At 45.5% G+C, this 19,971-nt stretch overlaps 1 protein-coding gene across 1 annotated transcript; it reads left to right on the top strand.

Moving 5' to 3' along the window:
* The first annotated feature begins 6,486 nt into the window (after positions 1–6,486).
* LOC123053140 (probable DNA primase large subunit) lies at positions 6,487–17,380 on the top strand. Its single transcript, XM_044476544.1, has 20 exons — positions 6,487–6,774; positions 6,897–6,958; positions 7,424–7,527; positions 7,635–7,716; positions 7,809–7,868; positions 7,955–8,009; positions 8,432–8,451; positions 8,555–8,638; positions 8,716–8,780; positions 9,120–9,168; positions 9,249–9,296; positions 9,389–9,478; positions 9,550–9,609; positions 9,738–9,797; positions 10,042–10,116; positions 10,207–10,292; positions 10,567–10,660; positions 10,742–10,849; positions 10,947–11,028; positions 16,907–17,380. The coding sequence occupies exons 1-19, from the start codon at positions 6,618–6,620 to the stop codon at positions 10,977–10,979; spliced, it is 1,392 nt and encodes a 463-aa protein (XP_044332479.1). The 5' UTR covers positions 6,487–6,617; the 3' UTR covers positions 10,980–11,028; positions 16,907–17,380.
* The last annotated feature ends 2,591 nt before the right edge of the window (positions 17,381–19,971 follow it).

Genomic DNA, 19,971 nt, shown 5'->3' on the forward strand with positions numbered 1-19,971 from the left:
CATGTTCGTGATGAGGGGCTTGATGCGCCCGTTGGTGCGCGCCCACATGCCAACCCCGAGGCTGCCAACAAGAACAAGCTTCAACCCTTTCGTGTTGAGAAGACCCTCCCCAGTGGCAAGAAGTCTTTTGTGCTGAATCCATTTCTTCACATCATGCACCGGATCTTCCGCAATGCTCTGTTTCCTCGCATAGGCGACAAGGACAAGGTGCACTCCTATCTCGTGGACATGATGCTCATGTGTGAGGAAGCCCGTCCTCAACAACATGAACCACTTGATATCTCTCACATCATGTGGAGTGAGCTTCACTTTGCTGTGTTCCACCATAAGGTGCCCATCTATGGACCCTACTTGTTCCTCTTGATCTCGAAAACTTGGGAGAAGCTCTTTTCGGGCGAAGAGTTCCTTGCTCCCAACTGGATTCGCCATGAGCCCATTAAGTTGCGCCAGAAGAACAAGTGGGCTAACACCACTACCCGGGCTGAGGCCGAAGCTGCACGCATGGACGTTGATGAGGATGAGTTTGAGGAGGAGGAGGCTGGGGACAGTTCTGTGGGGTATTCACCTCCATCTACTGAGCCGTCTTGGGCTAAGAAGCTCAAGGCCAAGATGAAGGCTCTATTTTGCATGCAGGCCAAGGGACAACACAAGGCGCACGTTGCTCAGAAGGAGAGTCGCCAACGCGATAAGAGGATCTTGAGGAAGCTGGGCGAGCAAGTCTTGAGCGGGTCAGAGAAGAACATCACTCCTAAGGCGGCCTGGATGGCGAAGCAGGGCTATCAGTGGACTGAGACGGATGGGGAGTCCATTTCTGCTGTTGAGATAGATGAGGAGCTTGATGGGTGATCGCGTCAGTGGGAGCTACCACCTGTGTCGTAGGTGTCCTCTCTGCCTTTTTGGTGTCTCGATGCCAAAGGGGGAGAGAGTGTAGGATTTGCGAGTCTTATGTCTTGTTGCTTTCGTTTTGTTGAACCTTCGTTGCTTTGGTTTGTTGGTTTGTGTTGGTGTGTGTGTGACCAGGAGACCTATGCTATCATATGGTGTGAGACATATGCCCTCAAGCTTATCTTATTGTCTAGTATGTTTAGTGGTTTGTGAGCTTATGTTATCTTGTGCCCTTTACTTCATGCTCACTTACTTTATCTTGCCTCAATGCTTAGTGTCACTTTATTGTTGCAAGTTTTGCCTTGTCTATAAAATATAGGGGGAGTGTTGATCCTAGTATGTGTGCCGTGCAGTCCAAAGCATATCTATAGAGTGCACACATCTAAGAGGAGCCTGTCTATATTTTATAAATGTTGGGTTTGCTTATGTTCATTTTATATCCTTATGTGCAAATCCCGTATTGTCATCAATCCACCAAAAAGGGGGAGATTGTAAGGGCACATTTCTCCCTATGTGGTTTTGGTGATTGATGATAGTACATTTGCGGACTAATCGTGTGCATTGATCATTTCAGTGATCTCTCGGAGCCTATCGAAGACGGCGGTTCTCTACGTTTCTTTTCGGTAGATTTGAGTCGTAGGAAAGCCATACTATTAAGAGGGGGTCCGCTTCGGAAAGGTTAGGGTGAAATCAAAATGTACACGTCTGTCCCTTTGCACCATCTTTCCTTCGCTTCATTGGAGCACCACCCATTTATCCTTGTCGCCGCGAGATGAAGGCCTCCAAGTGCTATAGGTTCTGTGGCGTGCGGTAGTACTGCTCAAGGTAGCAGTAGTACCGCAGAGGCCCGCGGTAGTACCGCTCTGGCTAGCGGTAGTACTGCGCCACGCGGTAGTACCGCTCCTCGCGAGCGGTCGTACCGCTGCCTCCAGCACAGAACGCTGGCGCGCGCGGAAGTAGGCGCGGAAGTAATTTTTTACTTCCGCCCCTACGCGGCAGTACCGCTCCCTGCGAGCGGTAGTACCGTGCCGGATTTTCGCACGCCCCAAACTCAGCGGAAGTAGTCACAGACGAAATTTATTTAGCCCGTGCTTTTTCCCGGCCCAGTCGAGCCCTGCCGCAGGGGCACGTGATACGTCTCCAACATATCTATAATTTATGAAGTATTCATGCTATTATATTATCCATCTTAGATGTTTTATATGCTATTTTATATGATTTTTGGGACTAACCTATTAACCAAGAGCCCAGTGCCAGTTCCTGTTTTTTCCTTGTTTTTGAGTTTTACAGAAAAGGAATATCAAACGGAGTCCAATTGACGTGCCATTTTTTGATGATTTTTTATGGACCAAAAGAAGACCCCGGAGTAAAAGAGTTGGGCCAGGAGAGTCCCGGGGCGCCCACGAGGGTGGGGGGCGCGCCCACCCCCCCAGGCGCGTGGGCCTGCCTCGTGGACGCCTCGGCCACCTCCTTGACGTGAGACCGACACCAAAAATTCCTATAAATACAGAAACCTCGGAAAATTAACCTAGATCGGAAGTTCCGCCGCCTCAAGCCTCTGTAGCCACGAGAAATCAATCTAGGCCCTCTCCGGCACCCTGCCGGAGGGGGCCATCATCACCGGTGGCCATGGAGGAGTATCCCGGAGAGGCCATCATCGCCATGAAGGCCAAGGACCAGAGGGAGAACCTTTCCCCATCTAGGGGGGAGGCCATGGAGGTGGAAGCACAAGGGGGAGAACCTCTCCTCCTCTCTCTCGGTGGCGCCAGAGTGCCATCGGGAGGGGAATCATCGCCGCGGTGATCGTCTTCATCAACATCACCATCATCATCACCATCCTCATCTCTTTTACGCGGTCCACTCTCCCGCACCCCGCTGTAATCCCTACTTGAACATGGTGCTCTATGCCACATATTATGATCCAATGATGTTTTGAGTAGTTATCCTTTGTCTTTGGGTTGATTGATGATCTAGATTGGTACGAGTTGTATGTTTTATTTTGGTGCTGTCCTATGGTGCCCTCCGTGTCGCGCAAGCGTGAGGGATTCCCGCTGTAGGGTGTTGCAATACGTTCATGATTCGCTTATAGTGGGTTGGTGAGTGACTGAAACACAAACCCGAGTAAGGGGGTTGTTGCGTATGGGAATAAAGAGGACTTGATGCTTTAATGCTATGGTTGGGTTTTACCTTAATGATCTTTAGTAGTTGCGGATGCTTGCTAGAGTTCCAATCATAAGTGCATATGATCTAAGTAGAGAAAGTATGTTAGCTTATGCCTCTCCCTCATATGAAATTGCAATGACGACTACCGGTCTTGTTAACAATTGCCTAGGACAATTCCGCACACCGATCCACCATTATTCCACACTCGCTATTTATAATATTTAGTAATGTATTCTAAATTTATGATAACAACACCTACTTTTATGTCTTAGCTCTCCGATACCATGCAAAGTTATCCTCTTCATACCCACAACGTAGTTTTATTTCTTGTTTCTAGTTGGAAGCAAACGTTCGGTATACGTAGAGTCGTATCAGTGGCAGATAGGGCTTGAGAGAATATTGATCTTACCTTTAGCTCCTTGTGGGTTCGACACTCCATACTTATCACTTCCACCTTTGGAAACTGCTACGATGATTCCCTTCACTTGGGGATTATCAGCGCGCGGTAGTACCGCTCCGGCGGTTCTATCGCTCGTTGCCTAGTGCAACAGGACCTCACCTGGCTTCTACCGCACGAGCGGTAGTACCGCAACAATGTGCGGTAGTACCGCAAGCGTTTGCGGTAGTACCGCGTCTCGCGGGCTAAGTGGGTGGGTAACGGTTGGATCTTGTCCCCCACTATGTAAAGGGGGTCTTCTTCCCCAAGAAGACCACCTCTTCCCTCCCCAAGCTCCATTGTTGCTCAAAGCTCCATTTTCGCCCGATCTCTCTCCCTAACCAATCAAACTTGTTGATTTTCTAGGGATTGGTTGAGAAGGCCCTGATCTACACTTCCACCAAGAGAAATTTGATCCCCACATTAATCCCTTGCGGATGTTGTTACTCTTGGGTGTTTGAGCATCCTAGACGGTTGAGGTCACCGCGTAGCCACATTCCATTGTGGTGAAGCTTCGTGGTGTCGTTGGGAGCCTCCGATTAAGTTATGGAGATTGCCCCAACCTTGTTTGTAAAGGTTCGGTCGCCGCCTTCAAGGGCACCAATAGTGGAATCACGACATCTCGCATTGTGTGAGGGCGTGAGGAGAATATAGTGGCCCTAGTGGCTTCTTGGGGAGCATTGTGCCTTCACACCGCTCCAACGGAGACATACTTCCTCTCAAAGGGAAGGAACTTCGGTAACACATCCTCGTCTCCACCGGCTCCACTCTTGGTTATCTCTTACCTTTACTTGTGCAAGCTTACATTGTGTTGTATCCTTTGCTTGCTTGTGTGCTAGTTGTTGTTGCATGATATAGGTTGCTCACCTAGTTGCATATCTAGACAACCTATTTTGATACTAAGTTTAATTTGTTAAAGAATAGCTAAAATTGTTAGTTGCCTATTCACCCCCCTCTAGTCAACCATATCGATCCTTTCACCGAGGGTTTCACAAAATATGGAATCTATATGCGAAAGAATGGAGCAAAGGTGGTGCACATGGGGCCTACACGACCATGGGGTGCGGGTCAGCCCCTGGCCGTGTAGGGCCCTTGGCTGGCCCCGTCTGGCCCCGGTACTTTCTGGACTCTTCTTGTTGAGAAAAAAATCATATTAAATCCCGGTAATGTTTCGACCCCAGTGGATGTTGATTTCTTGGAAGATGGTTATAAATAGCGGATAGCGGGCTGGTAGCGGATTGGGGTCTACGCAGTAGAATGCGGATAGTGGGCGATATTGTGCATGCTATGTCCACGTAGCGGATTTGTAAAACACTCGATTATTGTGTATATTTCTAGATCATTAACAAAAAATAATGACATTTAATTTAAGCAATATTGGACACTACTGCCGTTGCGCTATTGCGTATGCAATAGCAGATGCTATATCCGCTATGTGAAACAATGCGTGGAACCAAAAATATGCAGAAAACAACTCGCTTTGGTCACTAAATTAATAAGTTAGTACAAAAAAATAATATAAAAACTATTTAATAGCCATATTATAATAGCATGAAACAATCAAGAATTATAAATACGTTTGAGATGTATCAGCATGGAAGAGACTTTGATGGCAGCTAGGATTAGAAAAAAGGGGGTTGAAGACAAGCAACTAAGTTTTATTTTCTACGTTCTTTTTAGTCTTTAGCCATCTATGCGAAGGCCCAATCGAAAAGGATCGGATCCTACACACATTTTTCAAAATTCAGAAGAACCTTTTTAAAGTGCGAACATTTTTAAAAAATGCAAACATTTTATGAATTTATGTTTTTGAAAGGAGAGACATTTTTTGTAATTTTGAACAATTTTGGAAAACACATTTTTTGAAATTTTTGATCAATTTTCAAAATGTGAATATTTTTGAGATTTCAATAAATGCTTGAATTTCCCCAAAAAATGGAAAAGAAAAATAAACTTTTAAAAAGTAAAAGAAAATACGAAAGAAAAGAAAAGATAAAAAAGAAAAGGAAAACTAAAAACCGGTAAAAACCAATTCAAGAACCTTCTAGAAGATTCCCAAAACGGATTCTTTAGAATGCACCTCTCGCTGATAAAATGGGCAGTCCCATCTTAGTTGATTCGCTCGCTCGCGGTGTGCATTGCAGCGTTAGTTTGTCTCGAGACCTCCCATGCAGAGTTTACAACGCCCATTAAGATTACTGGCGGTCACACGTGCTAGACAGCACGCGACTCATGAGACCATTTGACCAATCATTGAATTTTCAAAAAGTTCACAAATTTGTTTTTTTAAGTTCACAAATTTGAAAAAGATCACAAATTTTTAGAATTCATTTTTTTACAAATTTGTAAAAAGATCGCTAATTTGAAACAAGTTCACTAGTTTGAATGTTCTTTTATGAATTTGTAAAGTCCACTCCATGGATTCAAAAAATTTGATTTGAAATTGTTCATGAAATTGAAAAAGTTCATGGATTCAAAAAGAATTCATATGAAACGAAAAAAAAGCAGAGAAAAACTCAGTCCCGAACAAAAAAAAATAAAACAGCCCAAAAAACTCGATTTTAACCTTCTAGGGTTCCCAAAAACGGTGCAGCGAAAGATGACAGTATGGGTTGGTCTACTTAAAAACATAGCGAAGGGACCTGAGCGCCCTGTATTAGGTACGAAGTAAACGACACTATTTTTCTTTGCTGTTGGTTCAGTGCAATTTTCAAGCTTCGGCGGGTGGCGTACAATCAGAGGAGAAAGAATACTAGTATGCTTTTTAATGTAATTTTGTTTTTTACTGGTCATTCTATGTCCAATTATCTATCCGTTGGGTCATTTTTTATTTTAATCAGATCTAATGATGTCTTTGTTAAGAAAAAAAGTAAAGGGCGCTATGGGCGCCAAATAAATCCGTTTGCCTAAATGTATACGGAGTTGAAACTGAAGGCCTAGCCCATACGTAGCAGCTGACCGTCCAGCCGCGGGAAAAGCACACCCATTTCCCGCCAAACTCGGAAGAAAAATCCCCAATGCCCTTCTCCTAGCCCCCGCCGCAGAGGAGAGAGAGAGAGAGAGAGAGAGAGCGAACGAGCGAGCGAGAGAGAGGGCCTCATTCCGCCGCGCTTGGAACCAAACACCCACAGCCATGGAAATCGTGCGATCCCAACGGCAGCTCGCGGCGGCGGCCGCAGCCGCCAGCGGCGGAGGCAGCGGCGCGGGGGCCCTGCCAACGTACCGTGTGGCGCCGCAGCTGGAGGTGCGGCTGGAGGAGTTCGAGCTCTTCGCCATCGACCGCCTGCGAGGTGCGTTGACCGGCCTTCGTTTCGTGGGGCAATTTTTGGTTCGCTCTGCAGCGCACCTCTTTAGATCTGGTTATTATTAACAGTTAGCGTTTCATGCGAATTTTCTGTGCTGTGTTGGTTAGTGCTGAAGGGGATCTCGGATGGGCTATCGCGGGGGAAGAGGCCGGAGGAGATGGAGAAACTGGTGAGCCATGCTCTCTTGCTCCGTTGATCTATTTCGGCGCCTTCCGCTAGAAAGCTACATATTTGGGAGTTTTTGCAGATTTTTGGTACAAGCAGGTGAAAGTATCAGTAAATCTTGCTGCGTGTAGACCTCGATCTGAGTTTGATTTAGAAGAGACGCATGGACAATTTATAAGTTGAACTCAGGCTCTTTTAGATGTCCACACGATGTTCCTTTTGGATATTTCCATTTTATTATTTGAAAATTTCTTGATAAAATTTAATGTATTCTAAATTCAAGTTGCAAGTGTTTCTTAGATCGAGTATATATTAAGGTAAATTTTTGGTAAGTCTAGTTATGGATTTAGCATATGCTTCTCCTTGATATCTAGGCAAGCAAGTTAAGTATAGATATCTGAAGCCTTGTTATGAATGGTGATTAAATGTTTGAATCAAACTGAAATGTATGATTCTCCTTGACACTTAGGTAAGCGAATTGTGGAAGGCACATATGAGGCACCAGGATCCAGCAGAGACTTTGAACAAGGACATAATATCTCACTTTGTGCTCCGTCTTGTATACTGCAGAACGTAAGCATAACATTCTTGCAGTTACATTTTGGATTCATCAGGCTGGTGGTTTGTTTCTGCGATTTTGATCAACTTATTGGAACACTGTTTGTTTACCTACCTTCTAGGGAGGAATTGCGTAAGTGGTTTCTCTCCATGGAAAATACACTGTTTCGGTATCGCTTTCGTCTCGAGAGTCCTGAATCACAGGTGGCTTCTTCTCTATTTGTCATGTAACTGAACTTAAGGAAAATAATATACTCCATATGTTTTAACCATGCTTGTCCTACTGTCTTTTTCAGAGGCTTCTTATGAGTGAGTTTCAGCTTCCATACAAAGCATTGCCACACTCGGAATTCGAGGTATAGATTATGGACATTAATAAAATAGTTGAGCACTTGGATGTTGATGCTTCAGAGTAATGTAACTTCTCGGTTTCATGCTGTAGGCTGTGAAAGATAAGTTAAGCCAAGTTGCACGTTCCATTGGTCAATCGGCAAGCGGTATGGAACACTCTTTGCTGGTTTAGTTTGATTTGTACCTTGAAAATAAGTGGCACAGGTGCCCACATATTCAATTTGGATTTGTCACTGCTTTTAACTTATTTAGGTGCAGATTTCTATTCCAAGGCATTATAACAAATTACAGAATGATCTGCTTTGGATTACGTCCAATTGTTGTATGATCTGAAATCACGACTAGTTATGTACTGTCTGATACAGTGGCTGGACCACTGGGATTGAACTCTGGAGATATCTCTAAAGAAAATGTATTTGCAATGCATAGCATTGTGATGTGAAACTTTTAGTACTTCAACCTTTGTCACCGTTTGTCAATTGTTCTTTATGCTGTTCAAGTAGAAACGTTCTTATTGGCATTTGAGTTCTTGAACTTACGAGCTAACTTTTTGTATTTCATTTTGCAGTTGAATCTGTGTTCTTCAAGGTATGTGCACAGTCTATCTTAGTTTTAAATCCCATATATTTGTTTTAAGTTTTTGTTCCTGTGATTGAGCAACCTAACTAAATAATGCTTAAACCCAATTAAGGTACCTTTTGAAGAAGTTCCAGATCTTGTTGCCAGCCGCCGAGTATTCCTTTCAAAGGGCTATGCTTATGTTGCGATGAGTCAGGTTTGATGTGAACATGAGAATGCAAACTTCTTATTTGGTTAATGCCCATGCTAAACATATCTGCATAAATATGCCAGGTGGTTTCACTTGTGGTAACCCAGTTCCGCTGCAATATCTCAAAGGCACTTGTTTTAACAAATAGGTAAATGGTAACCTTGTATTTTTCAAAGTTGTACTTGCTTATTTTGTAGGAAATATTTCTTGTGGTCTTGATATATGCTACCTGATTGTGTATTTTTAACAATATTGTATCTCCCTTGTACCTTATGCATACATAACAATAGTGTTTTTTGTCTCATCAATCAGCCTCCATTCATGTTTAGACAAATAAAAAGACTTGAGTTTGTAGTTGTTTGCATGATTACACTGTTTCGTTACTTTGAACTTCCCTTCCATCTTGGCATTCGTTTTTGAACTTAGCACTTGTATGGCTGTATATGAGTAAAGACAATCTCTAATACCTGAAACAATTCAAGCACAGGAAATGGACTGCGACCATTAAGGAACAAGAAAAGGATAGGTTGACTCCTGTAAGTATAAGTGCACAATTCCCAGTTTTTTTCTCAGGCTTATCTTCTAGTAACATGTATGATGTATATTTCTTGAACAGATTGTTGAAGCGTTAAGCAATGCATATTTTGGACCTGATTACTCTCAGGTATACTGTTACACCTGTACTTTTCAACACATTATTTTCGATGCTTCACTAAATTACTGAACCTTTTGGTTTATAATCAATATTTTATACAGCCAAATGATGCTACTGAGATTTCGCCGAAGGATATTGATCAACTGGCTAGAACTTCTTTCCCTCTTTGTATGCGCCATATGCTAGAGAAGGTCAGGCACCTTAAAAGTTATGTACATGACTTACCTTTTGATCAGGTTATTTAGTGTTTGCTTTTTGGCAGTTGAGAGAAAACCATCATCTCAAACACGGGGGTAGAATGCAGTTTGGTCTTTTCCTCAAGGTAATACGACGAGTTAAAGCTGAATCTTAGTTTCATAAGCACCAATAATTTATTTTATTTATGCCGTGTTAATGTACCGGGCTGCTCTTTATGCCGTGTTAATGTACTTCTGAAACTTTATTATTTAGGGTGCTGGGCTAAAGCTGGAGGATGCTCTCACATTTTGGAGATCGGAATTCTCTCAGAAGGTACCTGTACTTTTCCTGGTGAATATATGAATCTGCAGCTTTATTTCTGTGGAAGTGTCCGAGAAAACTTTTATTGTTGAGAGACCATATGCAAACCTCTCAGCGTTTTTATGATGTTGAAGTTGTGTTAAGCAATACTTTTTGTATGACTACTTACTGCACTCTTACCTGTAGTGCTGTAAGTTAATCAGATATAGTTTCTAGTTTCTATTGCTTCACTGATGCTGAATCTCTTACGGATAAGGTTGGCTCTGAGCGATTTGACAAGGAATATGCATATAGTATCAGACACAATTATGGAAAAGAAGGAAAACGAACGGTAAGCCCCTTGTTCTATGTACATAACTTAATATTAGTAACTCTTGCCTTTTTGATGGAAAATTGATAACCTGTTAAATGGTTGCTGCAGGATTACACTTCATATTCATGTCAAAAGATCATCTCCGCTACACCTGGCGTTGGTGATCATCATGGTTGCCCTTATCGACATTTTGGGTATTATTCTCATTTATAGTGTCCTCTTTAAATAATAGTTATCAGAATAGCTAAAAGCTTATATTTTTTGTGGTTACCCTGAACTTTCTACTAGCGTTAATTGCCTAACAGTGTCTCTGAAGTATGAGAATATGGGGCCTTGTATTCTGCATGTTAAAGGTTTTGGACTGACCTGAATGGCAGCATGTTGAATCCAAAAAAATCCAGGAAATTTACTGGATCTCCTAATATTTGTTCCATGTGTTTACCCCCTTTTTTTGTGTTGTATTTGTAGTGAAGAGAACCTGAGAGCAGCTCTCAACAATATGGGTGTCGGTGGAAATGCTTTGGAAGGGATACTCGATAAAGTGAAGAACAGGCATTACCAGGTATTTTACCCCAGTCCTTAGTTTCATTAGCAGTGTTCTATTATCGACTAACCAAATCATCTGATCCATGCGACAATGCAGCTAGCTTGCACAATGACTTTCGAGGCAACTCATGGTGTGTCATGTGATACCGGAATCAATCATCCTAATCAGTATTTCAGCGAAAGCCAGAAAGTCTTGCAAGCTAAGGTGAGTTAGATAGTTGATTACCCATGAAACTGTGATTCCTTCTTTTTTTCAGTATATAAGGAATTGGAATTGACACTAATATTGGTTCATTCTGCAGAACCAAACAGTACAGAGTCAGTTATCGACCTAAGTTGGGATGCTCCTGCAGAAAGCAGTCCATCCACCAAGTAGAAACCCAGGTTTTGACACTACTGTTTTGGAAGTTGTAACTTTGTACTTGATGATTGAATGTTAACTGCATTTTGTCCATTGTATAACATTTCTAATGTGTGACAGCAATTACTGTAGACGTGCTGCTCACCATTTTTTTTTGGACCTGTGATGAATATTTCTGCTGCCATTCGAGTTTCTCAAATATATAATGCTCATGATACTTAGCTTTAAGCATTTATCTTCTTTTTTGAGGAAACTGCCAGGAGCATTGCCAACAGTAGCAGGAGTGATTTAGTGGGTCACTGTTTTAGAGTACCAAGACCAAAGAAACCCTCAATTCTACAGTAGTCTACACCCAAATGTCTGTAACACTAACTGCCTGTCGATTATTGTCCCCAAAGCTAGAGAAGCCACCTCGCGGTAGTCCATCCTAATTATTTTTTTAGAAAATGGAAGATATTATCCTAGTTGCATTGAAAATTATCTTGTTGCACTCTTTCCAGACCTTCCATAGGATGTATAGGATTTGACTGCTCCTGCCAACTGTATTTTGGTGTAACAATGTAGTCCCTTCCCTCAAATCATCCACTGATTCAAAGGACCGCATGTTCACTATGCTCCCAATCGCAAGCCACTGTTTATCAAATTGCCAACTCGAATGATAAAGGGCACTGAATACAGTTGTGGAGGGCTGTCTCATGGGCTTGAAGGCAAACCTAAACTGGTTGTAAGGCCACTCCCTCACCGCAAGGACATCTGATGTGATGATGCGCCTATGAAACATCGGGCAGGAGAAGAGTCTGCGCTTTAGCTCCGTGTGGGCTTTCCAATTTTTTTTTTCCTGGACCATGCATGAGAGCTGCATGTTTCATTAAGATGATACAACGCCAAAAAAGGCACAACCCATACAACATCATAGAGACACGACCTAACTGCAGAACCAAACCGACCTAAAACCGCCAAACCAAGAATTCACGGTCTGCGGCTAGAAGACCATCAAACCCAACCTAGACAAGAGCAATAGTGCTGTGTATGACATGAAAGCAGGAAAACATCCACTATAAGAGCTTGTGCAACAGTCGGCAACAACATGACCCAAACATGACTACAACGACGACAATGACTAAAGCACAAGCAACACATGGACAAGTCCGCCACCAACCTTGAACAAACACCACTTGCTTGAGCATAGGCATGGCATGGCGTCATCGAGTGACCGAGGCCACCAGCCCAACGCTATTGGACCAGCCGCCACTAAGGCCATAGGAGGACTGCGGGGTGGACGGGCATGAACCGAAGGGGAGCAGGAGGGGCGTGCAAGCAGCAAAGAGGGCGCCAACCGTTACCAACAACCAAGGGGCAGGGGAGCGGGACAAAGGCTAGCTGTGGAGCCAGAAGAGGAGGTTGCCGCACCACCGCAAGCCAATGACATGCAGCCCCCCCCCCCCCCCCCAATGACCATATGGTGCCAGGCTGGTCTGTGACAAGCGATCAAGTCCAACCATCGTTATGAGTCGACGAGAGGCATGAGCACTAGATCATCACTACTGGATTTGGCCGTGTAGAGAGGAAGAAGGTTTGGGATGCAACTCACAATTACATTCATTGGCACCCAATGCTTATATACACGTACAAGTGCAGCTCACGTCCTCAACTAATCCCTACTATCAACCCATTAACTAAGAAGATTTAGGAGGCGTGGCTGTTAGCAACCAATCCTAAGGAACCGGTTCTACTCCGACGATGCATAGGCTGGATCGAATTTCCTCAAAGGTTGATGTCGGTAGCCCCTTTGCCATCAGATCTGTAGACTGCTGGGCTGTGGGAACGTGCTGAACACAAACACGCACGAGAGCCACCTGCTCGCGCATGAAATGGATGTCGAGTTCGATGTGCTTGTTGCATCAATGATGCGTGGGGTTGGTGGATAGATAAACGACAGAGACGTTGTCACAATACACCATGGTAGCCTTGGAGACGTTGCAGTGCAGCTCATGAAGAAGTTGACGAGGCCATGACACACGAACACTCAACGATAACATTGGCCACAACCTGGTACTTCGCCTCGTTGTTGGAGTGCAACACCGTGGCTGACTCTTTGAGGACCACGAGATGAGCGATGGCCTGAGGAAGACGCAATAGTCGGACGTCGGTTGGCGGGTGTTTGGGCAATTGGCCCACCATGCGTCTGAGTACGCCACAATATCGATTGAGGACGCCACGTGCAAGGTGAGCTGAGAACCTTGGTGCAACAAATGTACTGGAGAATCGCTTCACCAGGTTCTGGTGAGCGTCACGCCATGATTGCATGTGGAAGCGCACCTATTGGACGACATACTTTAAGTTCGGCCGGGTGAGTGTCAAATACCGCAGTGTCCCAATGATGAAGCACTAGAAGGGGGTGTCCGGTGCAGGTGAGCCATCGTGTGTGTAGAGCTTTGCCATGGCGTCTGGGTGTTGCTGTGGGCTTGTAGTTAAGCATGCCGGTGCGCTTGAGCAGCTCGTGTGCATACTTCTGCTGATAGAGGAAGAAGCCGTCCGAGGATGCATCACTTTAATGCCGAGGAAGTAGTGTAGAGGACAAAGGTCCTTGATGGCGAACTAGGTGCATAGGTGGGCGGTCATATATCGAAGGAGCTCCTTGGAGGACGCCGTCAATATGTGACGTTGATGTAGAGCAACAGGTATGCCGTGGCAGCGCCATGGCATAGGTGGGCGGTCATATATCGAAGGAGCTCCTTGGAGGACGCCGTCAATATGTGACGTTGATGTAGAGCAACAGGTATGCCGTGGCAGCGCCATGGCGATACACAAAGAGCGAGGCATCAAAGCGCATGGAACAAAAGCTGAGGAGTTGATGGCAGGCTGTGATCCGCTAGTACCAGGCATGTGGTGCTTGCTTACTCTCGCACAACAAACGAGAGAGTAGACATACATGGTCGGGGTTGTTGCCATTGACGAAGCCGATGGGTTGATGGCAGAAAACCTGTTTGTCGAGGTTGCCGTGAAGGCGCTGAAGACATCCATCTGGTGCACCGGCCAAACATGAGAGACCGTGAGCTAGAGGGCAGTGCAGACCGTGCATCGTTTGACAATCGACGTGAAGGTGTCGGTGAAGTCGATGCCGGTACGTTGCCGAAAGCCATGAACCACCCACCGTGCTTTGTACCGCTCAAGAGTGCCGTTGAGACACAACTTATGTTGGAAGACCCACTTCCTACTGATCACATTGGTGTGCCATGGTCGTGGGACGAGTTGCCATGTCTTGTTCCGTTGCAAGGCGTCGAACTCTTTCACGCATGAATTCTCCTACTTCCTCTGTCTTCCGGCAAGACCAACCCTTTCTCTAGTGCGCTAGCCGAGTCTCTCAACATTGCTACCCTTCGCCACGTCAACATTTCTGAATATGTTCCGATTCGTCCTGACCTCAATGACCCGACCTTCTATGTTTAGAAAACATATTTCTCCCTTGCCTTCTGCTCCTTCCAAATTCGTGATCACATCGACTGGTCTGTTGGCGTGCAAGCCATGAAGCCATGAAGGTTGACCATGACTGGTCCTCTGTTGACGCCGCCATCATTCATTGGCTTTACCTGATGGTCTCCTAGGAGATTTTCAACATTGTGGTTTGCGAGGGCGAAGACCCCTATTCTGTCTAGACGAAGGTTGCGGCCCCTTCCAGACAACAATGTGCAACACGCCGTCTTCCTCCTGCATGAGTTCTTGGGCCTCTACCAGGGTGATTCCCCCATCGATGAGTAATTCATGCCCTTGAAGATGCTTGCCGACGAAATGCGCGAGATCGACACGTTGGTCACGAACTTCCGCTCTAATACCATGTAGAGGAAGAAGATTTGGGGTGCAACTCACAATTATATATTCATTGGCATCTAGTGCTTATATACACGTACATGTGTAGCTCATGTTCTCAATTAATCCCTACTATCAAGCCATTAGTTGAGAGGATTTAGGAGGCGTGGCGCTTAGCAACATTTCCTAAGGAATCGGTCCTATTGTGTGCATGTGCTAACAGATACGCGTAACAGGTCGAGATGAACAAGAGGAGCTGGATCTGGCTTAGATGACCGAGATGGGAAGGGGGATGACGGGGACGACCTGGGAATGAAGGGATCATGCCGGGAACAACTAATAACATGACCATTAGGTCCAGCCCACCCACGTCGCCGACACCAGAGACCACCATCCATTTGACTACCATATTAGGAGCATGGACAATCCAAAGCGAAGTGCGATGGGTGCCTCGTCGCTGCCGTCCTTGGTGGCCGCAAAGACTTAGCCGGCGGCAAGGAGGGGGAGATGGTGGGGAAGGCCAGAGCAACTAGGGGTTTTCCACTCGAGTCACCCTGCGACTCGGGGGTCTCCTTTCCAAATATTTCTAGTTTCAAACTTTGTGAAACAATCCTAAAATTTGATTCTATGCGCCGTCAAAGAGATTCCCAATTCTCTCATTTCCAACTTATCAGAGTTTGCCCTGCTAGGATCAATGCTGGCTGAGCTGATAAGGTTCACAAGCCAATCATTTAGCGAATGGGTAACACTTCATCATTTGGAAAACCATGACCAAGTAGTACAATTTCAAACAGTTTTGATGGATATCTTACTTTGATATGGTGTCAACGTGCCGGACATGTGCCGTGATACATACTGTTATCTATCTGTACAACTTCGTTACTATTAGATACACCCTTATAATACAAATAATTGAGAGAGTCGGCATTTTGCCTTTACACGAGCTTCCCAAATCTTGCCATACTTTGAGAAGAGTCTGCATTTTAGCTCTGTGCGGGCTGTCCAAATCTTTCCTGTCCCAATTTCTGGGAAACAACCAAGAAATTTGTTCCTATGCACATGGCACCAGATCGATACCTATTTCTCTCATTTCCACCCAATTAGTTCTGCTCTCCTAGGATCAATGTTGGCCAAGCTGATATGGTTTAACAAGCCAAACCTTTAGACATTGTTCCAAATATTGGCCAGTTAATCGCCATCTCGGTTCGTTAATCGCTACTCGGCGGGTCGCCGGATAGCCGATTAATTGATTTATCAGCCGATTAACTAGAAAATTCGCCCGTTTATCCCTACTTAACACCCGACCGATATGCTATCAATTACCGATGTCCTGAACATTGCCTTTAGTGAATGGGTAGAGGTTCATCATTCCGAAAACCATGACTGAGTTGTGCGATGTCCAATAGTTCTGGGTAAAACAAATGGGGAAAATTGTACATATACCACTAAGTTTGGAAAATTATACAAATTTATAATTACAACTGATGTAATAGCTTTGGTACCATTAGCAAGAGATGAAATAGTGTTTATTTGCTACTGATAGCCCTATATGAGGTGAAAAACACACTTTTAGTTTTGTTTTTGAAATTATATGAAACACATGTTTTCTCTTTTAAGGGTAGTAGGGTCATTTGACCATGGTGAAACTTGTCTGGTCCTTGTCATCAAAGTTTAAAAATATCTACTTGTCATGTTTGCAATGGTACTAGAGCAATTTCTGACGGATGTATGGCAGATGCACAAGTGCACACTCTTGGAGTGGTAGATATACAATATTAATGCATATAATTCAGCTTTCTGCTAGGTATACAATTGGTCCACATAAATAGAAGTGTATTATTTAATCATTCTCAAAAGGAAACTGTTCTATCATTCTCAAACAAGATCTGGCAAAATGGCAAATCATCTAGTTTAGAATAAGGATCATGTTGGTTTCTTGCATAACACAGTATCGTAATAACTGAACACAAGATTTCCATAAAATAGGCAACTCAAGATTTTGGGCAGATGTTAAATTTTGGTTAACAAAGAGTAACTAGGTATGCTACGACAGAACTCATTCCGTGTCTTATTTTCTGTCCCTAAACTCTACAGCAGCTCGGTGTCGAATCAAGAGTGGTGCTTGACTGCAAAGTTGCCAGTACATGGAGATCAAGTTTGCTCATGTTTAGCCTGATGTGTGGAGCGACATAAGCTGCTCGCTGGGGTTGGGGGAGTTCCAACTGCCGGTCCATGGGGTCGCATCCTGTGCTACTATTAGCAACATAAGAGAAACTTAATCTATTGTCGTACAACAGTACTCGTCAAAATGAGAGCGAATAGAGATTGATATGGATTTTGGTAGTACTGAATCTTCTAGTACCACCGACTTGTGAACACCCTGATCAGTTGTGCTGCTTCTTGGAGAGGAATATTATGGAGTACGTACGCATGTTCTTCATTTCATATAGGCGTCTGTTGATGTTTTGTAGAAGGCAGAAAAATCACTAAATACTGACCAGAGATATCCTACTGCCATCTTACTGTTAAACATTTGGAACATCAATTTTCTGCTGTTGTCTGGTCAAAGATAAGAACAGTCTCGTGATCTAGACGTTGGTAACTTTGTATGTTAAGCTCGGATTACATATGTTCAACTCAAACATCACGGGATTTTACACAACACACGCACAGCATCACTCAAGCAAAACAAGATCGAAAAGCTTGCTACGCAGCAGGGTACTTGTTCCTCCGGCACGTCAGCGCTCGTGCATGCGCTCGAGCCTGAGCCGCTCCTGCACCCTCGATATGTACAAGGCGGCACGGCGGTCAATGTCAGCGTCGCCTCCCGGTCCGTCGCAGTGCTTGCTGTTGCCAGGCGCCATCACCTGCACAGTGATCACCCCCTGCGGCGGAGCGGGCGTCAGCGGCCATGGCGCAGCGGCAGGGGGCACCGCCTTGTTGCCTGCCTGGACCGGTGCGGCAGGGGCCGCTGCCGCGGGCGACCGGGGGTAGAAGGGCATCGCCGTCTTGTGCCTCGTTGCTCTGGCACGCTTGTACAAACCGATGTCCATTGCACAGGTGAGGTGTCGTTGTATGTTTCTTCCCGAGAAATTGGATCTTTTGCCCCGTTTCTTCTCTACTTGTGCGGTGTGTAGGCTCGAGGTATTCCGTTCATGGCAATTTATAGTAGTTTCTGAATCCTTCTTTCTAGTAAATGTTAGCCATTCTCTGTTTCAACAATCTGCATTCGGCCAATTTGCAGTGGCTAAACTCAGCGAACGTTGCGCTCCTACCCAAAAAAGAGGGCGCGGAGGAGATCTCGGATTACAAACCGATAAGCCTCATTTATGCCATTGCAAAAATTATTGCTAAGGTCCTCGCTGCCAGACTTAGCCCTCACATGCATGCCCTCATCTCCAGCGCGCAAAGTGCCTTCATTAAAAAGAGATGCATTCATGACAACTTCATGTATGTTCGGGGCCTTGCTGGTCGGCTCCACAAAAGCAAGACCCCCGCGCTTCTCTTCAAGCTTGACATCCGCAAAGCTTTTGACTCCGTGCGATGGGAGTACATCATTGATCTCCTCCAACGGAGGGGGTTCCCACCGCGGTTTCGGGAATGGATCACCGCACTGCTCCGGTCTTCATCCTCGCGGATCCTGCTTAATGGCGTGCCCGGCCCCCTCATTATGCATGGCCGTGGTTTCCGCCAAGGAGACCCAATCTCTCCGCTGTTGTTCGTCCTCGCCATTGACCCCCTACAGCAGATCCTCGACATTGCCACCAGGCGCGGGTTGTTGCACAAGTTTAAGGGGCGTCGTGCAATTTTCCGCACCTCCCTTTATGCTGATGATGCGGCCGTCTTCATGGCCCCGGTCAAGCAGGACATTGATAACTTCGCCCTCATCCTGAATCACTTTGGGAAGGTTACAGGTTTATGTACAAACTTCCAAAAGAGCTTAGTTGTTCCTATCCGGTGCGGGAACGTAAACTTGGATGAGACCCTCTCCGCGCTTCCCGCTGCTCGGACCTCCTTCCCCATCAAGTATTTGGGGCTGACACTGTCAATCCGCCACCTGAAGGCGGCGGACTTTCAATTCCTTGAGGACAAGGTGGCTGCCAGGCTGGTGCCGTGGGATGGGCAAAATATTACCTCCATTGGGCGTGGAGCTCTTGTCAAATCTGTCCTCACCTCCCAGGTGATCTACCACATCATCGCTCTCAAACCGCCGGTGAGTACACTACGTAATATTACCAAGATTGAGAGGGCGTTTTTATGGGCTGGCACAAACAAGGTAACAGGGGCGAAATGCAAGGTCAGCTGGAATTTGGTTTGCAGACCGACTGAGTTGGGAGGTTTGGGGATCCTTGATCTTACCAAATTCGCGAGAGCTCTCAGATTGAGATGGTTGTGGTTTGAATGGGCGGAGCCCTCCAAGATGTGGGTGGGCATGGCCAACCCTTGTGATATTCTGGACCGAGATCTCTTCTATGCATCTTCGTACATCACCATAGGCAACGGGGCACGCGCTCCTTTCTGGGATTCCCCTTGGGTTGATGGGGATAAGCCCGCCAACATCGCCCCTCTCATCTTCGAGGCGTCCAAACGCAAGAATTGGACTGTTAGGGAGGCCATGCATGAGGACAAATGGCTATCGTCAATTAAGCTTCCCGACCATTGGACCATGGAGCACATTCGGCAGATCGTCACCTTGTGGGCTCGATTGCGAGTCATTCCTATATCGGAGGACACGGAGGACACAATTACTTGGAAGCACACTCTTGATGGAGCTTACTCCGCCACTTCTGCGTACAAGGCGCAACTTCTTGGGACGGTTCGTTCGTCCATGCACTTCGCGGTTTGGAAGGCTTGGGCGCCACCCAAGATGAAATTTTTCGCTTGGCTTGCGATTCAAAACCGTATCTGGACGGCGGATAGATTACAGAAAAGGGGGTGGCCCAACTGTGGGCTCTGCCCGCTTTGCAAACAAACGGGCAAGACCGTTCATCACTTATTCTACAAGTGTCGCTTCTCCACTAGAATTTGGGGGATGATCAAGGGATGGCTCAATCTAGACTTCATCAACACCTCGGTTTGGATGACTAGGCGTTCCATCCACGATTGGTGGATCAACATGTCGGGCGTCGGCGTGCCACACCGGAAAGCCATCGCTTCCC

The sequence above is a fragment of the Triticum aestivum genome, chromosome 2D (genome assembly GCF_018294505.1).
Source record: "Triticum aestivum cultivar Chinese Spring chromosome 2D, IWGSC CS RefSeq v2.1, whole genome shotgun sequence".
In the NCBI taxonomy this organism is placed as follows: Eukaryota; Viridiplantae; Streptophyta; class Magnoliopsida; order Poales; family Poaceae; genus Triticum; species Triticum aestivum.